Raw genomic sequence first — 13,394 nt, forward strand, 5'->3', positions numbered from 1 at the left:
TTGCCTCCTCCGCCTCCTCCTCCTCCTCCTCGGATGATCGGAGGTGGTCCTTCTACACGGTGCGTCGCATTATGGATTCCAGACGGCGGGGCCGGGGTTTCCAGTATCTCGTGGACTGGGAGGGGTATGGTCCTGAAGAGAGGAGTTGGATTCCACGGCGACAGGTCCTAGATGCGGATCTCATCAGGGACTTTTACCGCCTCCATCCTGGCGCTCCGGGGAGTCCGCCCGGTGGCGTTCGTCGGAGGGGGGGTACTGTAACGATCCCGGCTGTCTGAGTCGGGTCCTGTTCGTAATCTCCAGTTTCCCGAGGGTTCGGGAACGCTCCGGGGAGCGCTCTGGTTTCCGCACCTGATTCCCATTTAGCAATCTGCACACCTGGGCCTAATCAGCACCTTTCTTAGGCTCTGGCCCAACATCCAGTTCCTGCCGGATCGTTAGCCATGAACAGTAGGTGTATCTGCGTATCAGTTTTGAGTGCTAGCGTGAGTTTTGGTTGTTTTGTACTTTGTCAAGTTTTTGTGTCCTTACCTCCGTTTTTGTTCCACCTGCAGTCACACGTCCGGAACCTTCACCCCACCTCTGCCTGATGGTCGGCGGCTGCCGAGCCATCACTGGACCAAGTACTGCACCCCCAACTACTCACCCACGCCGTCCGCTCTGTCCCTGGATTATTCTGCACCTTTTTGTTATCTGAATAAACCCTCACTGTCGTTCAACTCTCCTTGTCCTGGTCTGCTTCTGGGTTCTGGCTGAGGGAACTGTGACAGATGCAGGCTGACCGATTGACTCTCTTCATTGGTAGAGTGAAAAATATGGGTGAATGTGTTTTACGCCCCATGGCTTTTGGAAACTATAACTCTGAAATGGTCATTAGTATTTCCCATGCTTATGTTGCACTCTGAAACGTCCTATTAGTCATGGTAATGTCCTTCGTAGGAAAATTAGAAAGTGCTTATTTGATTACATCATACATCACCGGACTTGACCCTGTCAAAACAATTTGACATACTTCATCTGGTAAATCCATACCTCACAATTACAAGATGTTGCATATTACAGTAAACAATTGTTGTCATTTTTATTATAAATACAGAATTGATTTAAAACGATTAAGTTCTGTTTGAACAAAAAGGCCCATTATTATATAGTTATTACACTATGATAATGATGGAAGACTCTTATAGGAAAGTGCTGCACCATCATGTTTTCGGAGTATGACAAAACTTTGTTTCGGGTAGGGTTGAAACATTTTCGGTAATTTCTCAAAATTCCCTGGTTTTCCAGAACTACGGGTTGGATGATTCTTGGAGGGAATGAGCAGGAAATCCTGCAATACTCCTACCTGGATTTCTGGAAAACCTGGGAATTTCGGGAAAGTTACCAGAATTTTGCAACCCTAGCCTCAGGTAATGACACTTCTCAATATGTCTACTGAATCACATTGCATACATGCCATTAACAAAAAGAGAATACATTTTAACATTGATATAGCCCTAAACCTGAATGGCTGAAGCAGTGAGAGTTCCAATGGACTCAGGTGCCTTCTTATGGGCTGAAGGGAAGGAGGAGGATTCTCTCTACTGTCATAAACCTCTGGTTCAATCATGCTGATTTTATGAGGCCCACCACAGCGCTAGCTGGTACACTAGATATAAATTTGGCGGTGCTGGGGCTGTGGGCGGACAAGCTCTTAACCTAACAGAGTTATGAAGCCCTGTGCTCATGACGGAGTGTTGAGAGGCAGGCCTTCGTGCATCAATCAGTTAGTCAAAGTTTCCATCACATTTACCTTGCATGGTCGAACCTTACTGTCAAAAAGATTTTGGCTGCGTGCTTGTGGACTAATTTACACCCAGTTTGCCATTATATAAAACCATGTAGAAATGTATAGTTTTCCCAGTGTGCCAATAATTGATCTTCCATGTACTTTAATGAACATTGGCCCCCTTCAGGTCTCCCTTGTGAAAGAGATATTTCGACCTCAATTGGTCAACCTGGTTAAATGGAAAAATTCAACTTTTTTTTAAAAAAGTTTACACAACTCCCCAGACAGAAATGTAGAAAGCAGATGATGTCCTTTACCCCTCTGACATGCTCCTAAAACTCAAGGAGAATTTGTTTGGTTGGCATCATATGCCCCTGCCCTTAGTTGATATAGATGTGTTTTGACATTATTTGGCCTGGTAGGTTCCCCTACAAGCAAACCCTTCGAGGCTTAGTTCCAAAATAGAGGCACCACTTTGTTTCAAAAGTTGGGGAAGTTTCCAAAATGACAACATGCAGAGCAGAGAAGGGCAACATTAAAACATTTAGAGAGCATTTGACATATTTTAGAGCTTGATTCTGCTGTATGTGAGTAAGATTGTACAATTCCTTCACACAATAGTAACATGTCTGTGTTTCCTGACACCAGTTCCACCCAGGGTGTTGTATGCACTGGCATGGCCATTTGCTGCCTGGTTTCTTTTGACAAGATCAGGAATCTGGTAAACAAAAGCAAAACATAGATTACAGTGTATACTCTTCCCTAAATGTGTCCCAAATGATACATGTTGTTTACAGTTTATGTTTTACTTCTCCCATTTAGGTAATGAAAGAGCACAGTAACACTTTACTGCTCTCTCTCTCTCTCTCTATCGCTCTCTCGCGCTCTCTCTCTCTCTCTCAGGGTTGTGGGTTCGAGTCCCACGGGGACCAGTACGAAAAAGTACATATGCACTCACTACTGTAAATCGCTCTGGATAAGAGTGTCTGCTAAATGACTAAAATGTAAAATGACTAAGTAATAATCTTCAGCTGAAAATGCAATCACCCTGAAATTCTTAGGTTAAGACTTATTATAGTGGACTTCAATTTCACATTTGTTAAGTTTTATGGAGGTACTTCTCACCAGACTCATTACTCTAATGAAAACGAATAAATTACACTGTAAATAAATCATACACAATAAATTGGCATCTGAACAAATTAATAAATCCACATCTAAATCTAAAGGCCACCTCATGTGTCAATGTATTATTACGTACCTCTAAATATTTTGTATAGTTAGTCTGGATGTAACCACTGTCGTTGAATTCACTGTGGGTAACACCTGCAGTAAGAAAGAGACGTCTCAGTATTTTTCCATTGGAGTGTTTCCAGGGATAAAGGAATGTGTACATGTGTGACAGCATGGCTGTGAACATGTGACAGCAAGAGGCTTATATAAACATAACATGACATAACTTAAGCAGTTTGTTAACATTAAAAATGTGTTCTGTTAATCGACAATGTCATTAGAATCTGTGTGTAGGGACTAAGTGCCTATGCGCGCGTGTGTGTGCGTTTGTGTGTGTAAACACAGAAATGAAAGCTCCTACTTGTTTGGCCGTCTATCACGTATGCAGGGTTATCCTTGCCCTGTCTCTGTTCCACTGCACCACCACTCCTCTGGATCTGGGACCTCGTTCTCCTGGAAAACATCAAACACTTCACTGCAACAATCACACTATAAACCTCATATAATGATCAAGGTAACTGATCTGGTCATTGGGGACAAAATGGTAGCAGAATTCTCTTACCCCATTTCCTTCTGGTAGCTGGATTCTGAAATGAACCACAGAGAGAAAATAATAATGAATCAGGTATAGACGTGTTGCTTTTGTTGATGGTAATTATGCCATGATTAATGTAGTAGAAGGTCAAACTTTATTTGGATAGTCCATCTGTAGATGCTATCTACAGACTATCAGTAACATTTCAACTACCTATCTACTAACCCTAACCCTAGCATTAACCCTTATCCTAAACCTACATTTAACCCTTACCCTAACCCTAACCTTAACTCTTACCCTAATCCTTATTCTAAACCTAACCCTAATCTTAGCAAGCACTTGCTTATCAACAGATAGTTTGTTGATAGTATGACCATCAGTAGAGCATCTACGGAAAGTCCGGACTATCCAAATAAAGTGTGACCGAATTAATTCTCCAACATTTGTCCCGAGACACATAGGCCTACTGGTAGGTGTTATAGACCTATAGTCAGAGTTTTGATATTAGACCTCATGTGTAACCTTTCAGACAGTGAATAATCTATATCCACAAATGATCATACATTAACCTTCATACTCATTAGAAAGTTTACTGCAAGTCAATCTCTTTGTTGACATCTCCTTGAAATCTGTTGCTTGTTGTGCCATCCTGTATGCATCGGACAGATGAGAGGCAGGCAGCGGGAGCCAAACAGTCCTAAAGTCACAATACTTGCTGACTGGTGTGTCCTGTATTTAGATGAAGGCCTCTGCATATATCTCACCCTGTCATTGTCCTCATAGAGGACCTCAGTGAGACCTGTCATGACTCCATCATTCAACTTTTAACGGTCTACTTGTTTTCTACTTTCTTCAGTGAAACCGAGCAAGAGGCTCGATTTTGGACATCACTCCTGCTCCTTGGACTATAGGGGGTTTGTACTTGATACAAGCTAAAGAAAGGCTTCTTACTTGCTTCTTTTCTGCGTTTGCAGCAGAAGACGATTCCAAGGATGAGCAGCACCAGCAAAGCGAAGCCACCGATGGAACAAACAACAGCTATGAGCACAGTCCAGTCAGGGGGCTCTGGTGAAACAGTAATCTCTAGGTAAGTAAGGGTTAGTGAGTTAGTATGTATAGTTAGTGAGTATCACAGTGAAGACTGACATCTTAGCCTCAAACTCAGTTGCCTATTGAGTCAGCAGGTTCTATTGTAAGTCCAACCTGCCACTAGTTGTTACAGTACTAAACTAATCAAATGTGTGACGGAACTACAGAAAATTATAAATGGCAATGTATGGGAGTGTTTCATATACATATAATATGGAGCCTCGGTGCCCTTGAACGAAATACACAACTTGTATCACGTAAGCATCTGCATAAACAAAAACTTCATTCACTTATTTTTTTATGTAATAAGTAGTTATGGAAAAATATTCACGGTCCCACAGAACAGGACAAAGGCATATGTTAAGGGAGGTAGCTCTTATCCTTTCTCAGATGACATAATCTTTTTATTGCTCAAAACATAGTACGGCAAGCCAGGATCATCAGCTTTTAATTGTGATTTTTGGCAGCACCTCGACTTGGCCAGGAACCCATAAAATCACTTTCCTGACTCCACAAGGGTTCCCATTTCTGACAATGTAAGCAGGCCTCACTAAATCCTGTCCATGTTGAAGGTACTGTCCAGGCTACTGGAAGTGACCAGACAGGGCCGGCATTATGGGCAGGCCTTAGGGGGCCTGGCCCGCCCTACTGTACCTCCTTAACTGTCCAAATAAAACATTTAAATATTGATCATTTATTTGATCGAGAAGCACGCAAACAGCAAGACTGATCAATCTCAGATAAAGCATTCGAGTGAGCAAAACAGCGCCCCACTGTCTCAATATGTGTAGCCCATGTATCTGATGCTGTCTGGCCAAAAAGAGATGACAGTTTCGCTCGCTCGGATGCTTTCTCCGGTGAGATAGTTTCAGCCACTTGCGAATTTAAGGAAAGTTGGCGGGTGCACGGTGAACTGTTCGGATGCTGGAATTATTTTGGACAAACGTGCTAAGGTAATCTACTTTTGAAGTGATTTGTTTGACAATCAGATGAAAATATCAGACTGGTTGTGTTCATGCACATTAAACCGTAATACATTTTTACAGTTAAATTACATCTTTACAATAAAACCCATTAAAACAATGTGTGCATGCGCTTGTCCCGTAAACAAAACGTGCCCCCCTATGGAAATCAAATGCCTGTCCAACTGATTTGTTCTGGTGCCGGCCCTGGACAGACAGAAAAGTCAGAAGAGTTCTTACCAACCACCAGGTAGATGGAGCTGGATAGTGCGGTGGTTAGGGCAGATACGCTGGCCAGGCACTTCACCTGGACACTGTTGACCCCACGGACAGTGAGGAGGCTGATGGAGTTATACAGACCGTCCAGGGCCTCACTGCTACTGTTGTAGCTGTTCTGGTCCACCACAACCCCATCCAGCACCCAGCTCACTGTGGGCTTAGGGAACCAACCAGAGGCCTCACACCGGATGATGGCCTGGTGGCCCTGGGCCACTGTCATGTTACCTCCCACAATCCTCACTGTGCCGCTCTCTATGGGAACAGACAGAAGAGAACAGTCAGCAACCGTGAGGGTTGACATCATACATTAATCACAATGAATATACTGTAGGGTTAATGTTGGACCAACTACAGAGTGGAAAATACTACAGATGTAGGATCTTAATTTGAGCCTGTTTGCTACAGCAGGAAAATAATCCTGCATCTGTATGTTCTAGTATGGTGAATGCTTTCTGAATGTCCTGACTTAACACTGGTCCCAGCTGAGGGTTGGCCACAATGTAAACAATCAATGTAATCTCGACATCCATTCAGTTGGATATTACATTTTTACATTTTAGTCATTTAGCAGACGCTCTTATCCAGAGCGACTTACAGTCAGTGAATACATATTTTTTTATACTGGCCCCCCGTGGGAATCGAACCCACAACCCTGGCATTGCAAATGCCATGCTCTATCAACTGAGCTACATCCCTGCCGGCCATTCCCTCCCCTACCCTGGACCAATTGTGCGCCGCCCATGAGTCTCCCGGTCGCGGCCAGCTGCGACAGAGCCTGGATTCGAACCAGGATCTCTAGTGGCACAGTTTGCACTGTGATGCAGTGCCTTAGACCACTGCGCCACTCAGGAGACAGTATTACTACTGCCTGCCTAGGAGTATTGATACATGGAGGGGAATATGTTTGTAATCGGGTAGGTCCAAATCAGGGGAATGAGATAAGTCCATCCATGCACCATAGGAAACAAATCAATATCCAATAAAAGCAATCCAATAGAGCCAGCAGGAGCCACAATGAGATAAAGCCTACAACCAGGTTTAGATCCTCTGTACATTAAAACCCCTGGGTGGAGGGCTGGTGGAGGATGTAGCTGGTACGTGTTTGATTCAGTTTTTTAACTGAATGGATGAGGGATCATAATTTTCTGTGTGAGTTCTGGATTTATCCATGTTTATCATGACATCATACATGAATCACAATGAATATACTGTCCCTGGAGGAATGGAATGGCGAACACTAAGATGAATAGTAAATTGGAACCGTGAATTTGTAAATGGCATACCATCACCCAAGCCACTAGAGCAAGGAGGAGAAAACAGAGTCAACCAGGGACAACCACACTCACGTGATGAGTACCCTTTTTTTTAACTGAATGGATGAGGGATCATAATTTTCTGTGTGAGTTCTGGATTTATCCATGTTTATCATGACATCATACATGAATCACAATGAATATACTGTCCCTGGAGGAATGGAATGGCGAACACTAAGATGAATAGTAAATTGGAACCGTGAATTTGTAAATGGCATACCATCACCCAAGCCACTAGAGCAAGGAGGAGAAAACAGAGTCAACCAGGGACAACCACACTCACGTGATGAGTACCCTTGCCTGAGATTTGAAGACTTGCATTAGGTCCCTAAGCTAATGCATAGGCTTTAGCTCAGCAGGATAGCAGTCTTAAGGCACACAGGAGACCAGGGTTCAAATTACGGTCAGTCATACATTTTGCTGAAGTGTTAATAAAAACAGATTGGCAAAAGAGTGTTTAGTAAAGATCAACTGAATTGAGAATATTTGGCTCCCGAAATGTTTTTCGACATCTTGTCTCCAGGCTGGAATCTTTTAACTAAGTGTCTAAGAACATCTGATGTCAAACTTTATTCCTCTCTTTTTTTTGTGAACTCTACCATGTAGAAATAGGCAAAGTCAAATTTTGCAAATCAATGAGCCCCTCCTTATGCATATGCGTGGTGCAACTCTTCAAGATAGTCCCTAACTGCTGAGCCCTGCAAGGCATTTGTATATCTACAGTGTGTTTCCGATATGCTTTCTTATACAGTGGCTTGCGAAAGTATTCACCCCCCTTGGCATTTTTCCTATTTTGTTGCCTTACAACCTGGAATTAAAATTGATTTTTTGGGGGTTTGTATCATTTGATTTACACAACATGCCTACCACTTTGAAGATGCAAAATATATTTTATTGTGAAACAAACAAGAAATAAGACAAAAAAACAGAAAACTTGAGCGTGCATAACTACCCCCCCCAGCAATTACAGCTGCAAGTCTCTTGGGGTATGTCTCTATGAGCTTGGCACATCTAGCCACTGGGATTTTTGCCCATTCTTCAATGCAAAACTGCTCCAGCTCCTTCAAGTTGGATGGGTTCCACTGGTGTACAGCAATCTTTAAGTCATACCACATATTCTCAATTGGATTGAGGTCTGGGCTTTGACCATTCCAAGACATTTAAATGTTTCCCCTTAAACCACTCGAGTGTTGCTTTAGCAGTATGCTTAGGGTCATTGTCCTGCTGGAAGGTGAACCTCTGTCCCAGTCTCAAATCTTTGGAAGACTGAAACAGGTTTCCCTAAAGAATTTCCTTGTATTTAGCGCCATCCATCATTCCTTCAATTTTGACCATTTTCCCAGTCCCTGCAGATGAAAACCATCCCCACAGCATGATGCTGCTACCACCATGTTTCACTGTGGGGATGGTGTTCTCAGGGTGATGAGAGGTGTTGGGTTTGCGCCAGACAGCTCAAAAAGCTCAATTTTAGTCTCATCTGACTAGTACCTTCTTCCATATGTTTGGGGAATCTCCCACATGCCTTTTGGCGAACACCAAACGTGTTTGCTTATTTTTTTCTTTAAGCAATGGCTTTTTTCTGGCCACTCTTATGTAAAGCCCAGCTCTGTGGTGTACGGCTTAAAGTGGTCCTATGGACAGATACGCCAATCTCCGCTGTGGAGCTTTGCAGCTCCTTCAGTGTTATCTTTGGTCTCTTTGTTGCCTCTCTGATTAATGCCCTCCTTGCCTGGTCTGTAAGGTTTGGTGGGCGGTCCTCTCTTGGCAGGTTTGTTGTAGTGCCATATTCTTTCAATTTTTTTATAATAGATATAATGGTGCTCTGGGGATGTTCAAAGTTTCTGATATTTTTTTATAACCCAACCCTGATCTGTACTTCTCCACAACTTTGTCCCTGACCTGTTTGGAGAGCTCCTTGGTCTTCATGGTGACGCTTGCTTAGTGGTGCCCCTTGCTTAGTGGTGTTGCAGACTCTGGGGCCTTTCAGAACAGGTGTATATATACTGAGATCATGTGACAGATCATGTGACACTTAGATTGCACACAGGTGGACTTTATTTAACTAATTATGTGACTTCTGAAGGTAACTGGTTGCACCAGATCGTAATTAGGGGCTTCATAGCAAAGGGGGTGAATACATATGCACGCACCACTTTTCCGTTATTTATTTTTTAGAATTTTTTGAAACAAGTTATTTTTTAAATTTCACATCACCAATTTGGACTATTTGGTCCATTACATGAAATCCAAATAAAAATCCATTTAAATTACAGGTTGTAATGCAACAAAATAGGAAAAACGCCAAGGGTGATGAATAATTTTGCAAGGCACTGTAGTTCACTTTATTTACCCCAAAATAATGGGGGAGGGGTGGGGGGGGGATTGGTTCTTCTATCCTTTTGGGGACCTAAAATCGCTCAAAGTCACCATAAAGATAGTAAAAAAAAGGAACATTCTCCCGCGTGGGGACATTTCCCTCTGCCCAATGAGGACAAAGGCTTTTTTAAGCTTAGGGGTTTGGTTTAGGGTTAGGGTTACAATTAGGATTAGGGTTATACACTGCTCAAAAAAATAAAGGGAACACTTAAACAACACAATGTAACTCGAAGTCAATCGCACTTCTGTGAAATCAAACTGTCCACTTAGGAAGCAACACTGATTGACAATACATTTCACATGCTGTTGTGCAAATGGAATAGACAACAGGTGGAAATTATAGGCAATTAGCAAGACACCCCCAATAAAGAAGTGGTTCTGCAGGTGGTGACCACAGACCACTTCTCAGTTCCTATGCTTCCTGGCTGATGTTTTGGTCACTTTTGAATGCTGGCGGTGCTTTCACTCTAGTGGTAGCATGAGACGGAGTCTACAACCCACACAAGTGGCTCAGGTAGTGCAGCTCATCCAGGATGGCACATCAATGCGAGCTGTGGCAAGAAGGTTTGCTGTGTCTGTCAGCGTAGTGTCCAGAGCATGGAGGCGCTACCAGGAGACAGGCCAGTACATCAGGAGACGTGGAGGAGGCCGTAGGAGGGTAACAACCCAGCAGCAGGACCGCTACCTCCGCCTTTGTGCAAGGAGGAGCAGGAGGAGCACTGCCAGAGCCCTGCAAAATGACCTCCAGCAGGCCACAAATGTGCATGTGTCTGCTCAAACGGTCAGAAACAGACTCCATGAGGGTGGTATGAGGGCCCGACGTCCACAGGTGGGGGTTGTGCTTACAGCCCAACACCGTGCAGGACGTTTGGCATTTGCCAGAGAACACCAAGATTGGCAAATTCGCCACTGGCGTCCTGTGCTCTTCACAGATGAAAGCAGGTTCACACTGAGCACATGTGACAGACGTGACAGAGTCTGGAGACGCCGTGGAGAACGTTCTGCTGCCTGCAACATCCTCCAGCATGACCGGTTTGGCGGTGGGTCAGTCATGGTGTGGGGTGGCATTTCTTTGGGGGGGCGCACAGCCCTCCATGTGCTCGCCAGAGGTAGCCTGACTGCCATTAGGTACTGAGATGAGATCCTCAGACCCCTTGTGAGACCATATGCTGGTGCGGTTGGCCCTGGGTTCCTCCTAATGCAAGACAATGCTAGACCTCATGTGGCTGGAGTGTGTCAGCAGTTCCTGCAAGAGGAAGGCATTGATGCTATGGACTGGCCCGCCCGTTCCCCAGACCTGAATTCAATTGAGCACATCTGGGACATCATGTCTCGCTCCATCCACCAACGCCACATTGCACCACAGACTGTCCAGGAGTTGGCGGATGCTTTAGTCCAAGTCTGGGAGGAGATCCCTCAGGAGACCATCCGCCACCTCATCAGGAGCATGCCCAGGCGTTGTAGGGAGGTCATACAGGCACGTGGAGGCCACACACACTACTGAGCCTCATTTTGACTTGTTTTAAGGACATTACATCAAAGTTGGATCAGCCTGTAGTGTGGTTTTCCACTTTAATTTTGAGGGTGACTCCAAATCCAGACCTCCATGGGTTGATAAATTTAATTTCCATTGATAATTTTTGTGTGATTTTGTTGTCAGCACATTCAACTATGTAAAGAAAAAAGTATTTAATAAGATTATTTCATTCATTCAGATATAGGATGTGTTGTTTAAGTGTTCCCTTTATTTTTTTGAGCAGTGTATATTAATTAGGGAATATATTAATTGTAGGTCCCCACGAGGATAGAATAACATAACGTGTGTGTGTGTGTGTGTGTATGTGTGTGTGTGTATGTGTGTGTGTGTGTGTGTGTGTGTGTGTGTGTGTGTGTGTGTGTGTGGACTGGCCTGAGGCTGCAGTGAACTAGCTGCTCTGGACTGTGCTGATCACTCTGTTTCCCATTCCGTGTACCAGAATGCTGCCGTTGGTGAGGACATTCTCACCTTTACTGTAAAGGCGAGGCTGCAAGTTCATTGCTAGACATGACTGCCTTGTTGACCTGATAGCCAGCGAGGTGAGACAAGTAGTCTCACCAACAGCACACATGTACGTTTGCCCACTGAAAAAGAAATGATCAGTCTATAATTTGAATGGTAGGTTTATTTGAACAGTGAGAGACAGAATAACAACAACAAAAATCCAGAAAAACGCATGTAAAAAAATTTATAAATTGATTTGCATTTTAATGAGGGAAATAAGTATTTGACCCCCTCTCAATCAGAAAGATTTATGGCTCCCAGGGGTCTTTTATACAGGTAACGAGCTGAGATTAGGAGCACACTCTTAAAGGGAGTGCTCCTAATCTCAGTTTGTTACCTGTATAAAAGACACCTGTCCACAGAAGCAATAAATCAATCAGATTCCAAACTCTCCACCATGGCCAAGACCAAAGAGCTCTCCAAGGATGTCAGGGACAAGATTGTAGACCTACACAAGGCTGGAATGGGCTACAAGACCATCGCCAAGCAGCTTGGTGAGAAGGTGACAACAGTTGGTGCGATTATTCGCAAATGGAAGAAACACAAAAGAACTGTCAATCTCCCTTGGCCTGGGGCTCCATGCAAGATCTCACCTCTTGGAGTTGCAATGATCATGAGAACGGTGAGGAATCAGTCCAGAACTACATGGGAGGATCTTGTCAATGATCTCAAGGCAGCTGGGACCATAGTCACCAAGAAAACAATTGGTAACACATTACGCCGTGAAGGACTGAAATCCTGCAGCGCCCGCAAGGTCCCCTGCTCAAGAAAGCACATATACAGGCCCGTCTTAAGTTTGCCAATGAACATCTAAATGATTCTGAGGAGAACTGGGTGAAAGTGTTGTGGTCAGATGAGACCAAAATCGAGCTCTTTGGCATCAACTCAACTCGCCGTGTTTGGAGGAGGAGGAATGCTGTCTATGACCCCAAGAACACCATCCCCACGTCAAACATGGAGGTGGAAACATTATGCTATGGGGGTGTTTTTCTGCTAAGGGGACAGGACAACTTCACCGCATCAAAGGGACGATGGACGGGGCCATGTACCGTCAAATCTTGGGTGAGAACCTCCTTCCCTCAGCCAGGGCATTGAAAATGGGTCGTGGATGGGTATTCCAGCATGACAATGACCCAAGAACACGGCCAAGGCAACAAAGGAGTGGCTCAAGAAGAAGCACATTAAGGTCCTGGAGTGGCCTAGCCAGTCTCCAGACCTTAATCCCATAGGAAATCTGTGGAGGGAGCTGAAGGTTCGAGTTGCCAAACATCAGGCTCGAAACCTTAATGACTTGGAGAAGATCTGCAAAGAGGAGTGGGACAAAATCCCTCCTGAGATGTGTGCAAACCTGGTGGCCAACTACAAGAAACGTCTGACCTCTGTGATTGCCAACAAGGGTTTTGCCACCAAGTACTAAGTCATGTTTTGCAGAGGGGTCAAATACTTATTTCCCTCATTAAAATGCAAATCAATTTATAACATTTCTGACATGCGTTTTTCTGGATTCTTTTGTTGTTATTCTGTCTCTCACTGTTAAAATAAACCTACCATTAAAATTATAGACTGATCATGTCTTTGTCAGTGGGCAAACGTACAATATCAGCAGGGGATCAAATACTTTTTTCCCTCACTGTATAAACATTCTTGTATAAGGGGATGCTAGTTTGATGTTGATGATGTGTTTTCCTGTGTGCCAAATACGCCAGATATTGTTGTTGTGAAGGGAGGCGCTGATTTTTGGAATGTAGCAGGCCTTTGCCGAGAAGTTGCTTAAGTACCAGCCCATCGTGGTATGCAT

General features: G+C 44.0%; 1 protein-coding gene across 1 annotated transcript in view; it reads right to left on the reverse strand.

Annotated features, from left to right (window-relative positions):
• Window positions 1-772: 772 nt before the first annotated feature.
• The window catches only part of igsf5a (immunoglobulin superfamily, member 5a), a 32,950-nt gene continuing 20,328 nt past the window's right edge, over window positions 773-13,394 (reverse strand). Inside the window, exons 4-9 of the mRNA XM_041886949.2 lie at window positions 5,828-6,118; window positions 4,488-4,601; window positions 3,564-3,588; window positions 3,363-3,454; window positions 3,030-3,094; window positions 773-2,486 (exon numbers count right to left, since the gene is read on the reverse strand). Coding sequence (XP_041742883.2) covers window positions 2,379-2,486; window positions 3,030-3,094; window positions 3,363-3,454; window positions 3,564-3,588; window positions 4,488-4,601; window positions 5,828-6,118 — 695 coding nt within the window. The 3' untranslated portion in view covers window positions 773-2,378. The remainder of the gene's footprint in view (window positions 2,487-3,029; window positions 3,095-3,362; window positions 3,455-3,563; window positions 3,589-4,487; window positions 4,602-5,827; window positions 6,119-13,394) is intronic.

Source organism: Coregonus clupeaformis, chromosome 9, assembly GCF_020615455.1.
Source record: "Coregonus clupeaformis isolate EN_2021a chromosome 9, ASM2061545v1, whole genome shotgun sequence".
NCBI lineage: Eukaryota > Metazoa > Chordata > Actinopteri > Salmoniformes > Salmonidae > Coregonus > Coregonus clupeaformis.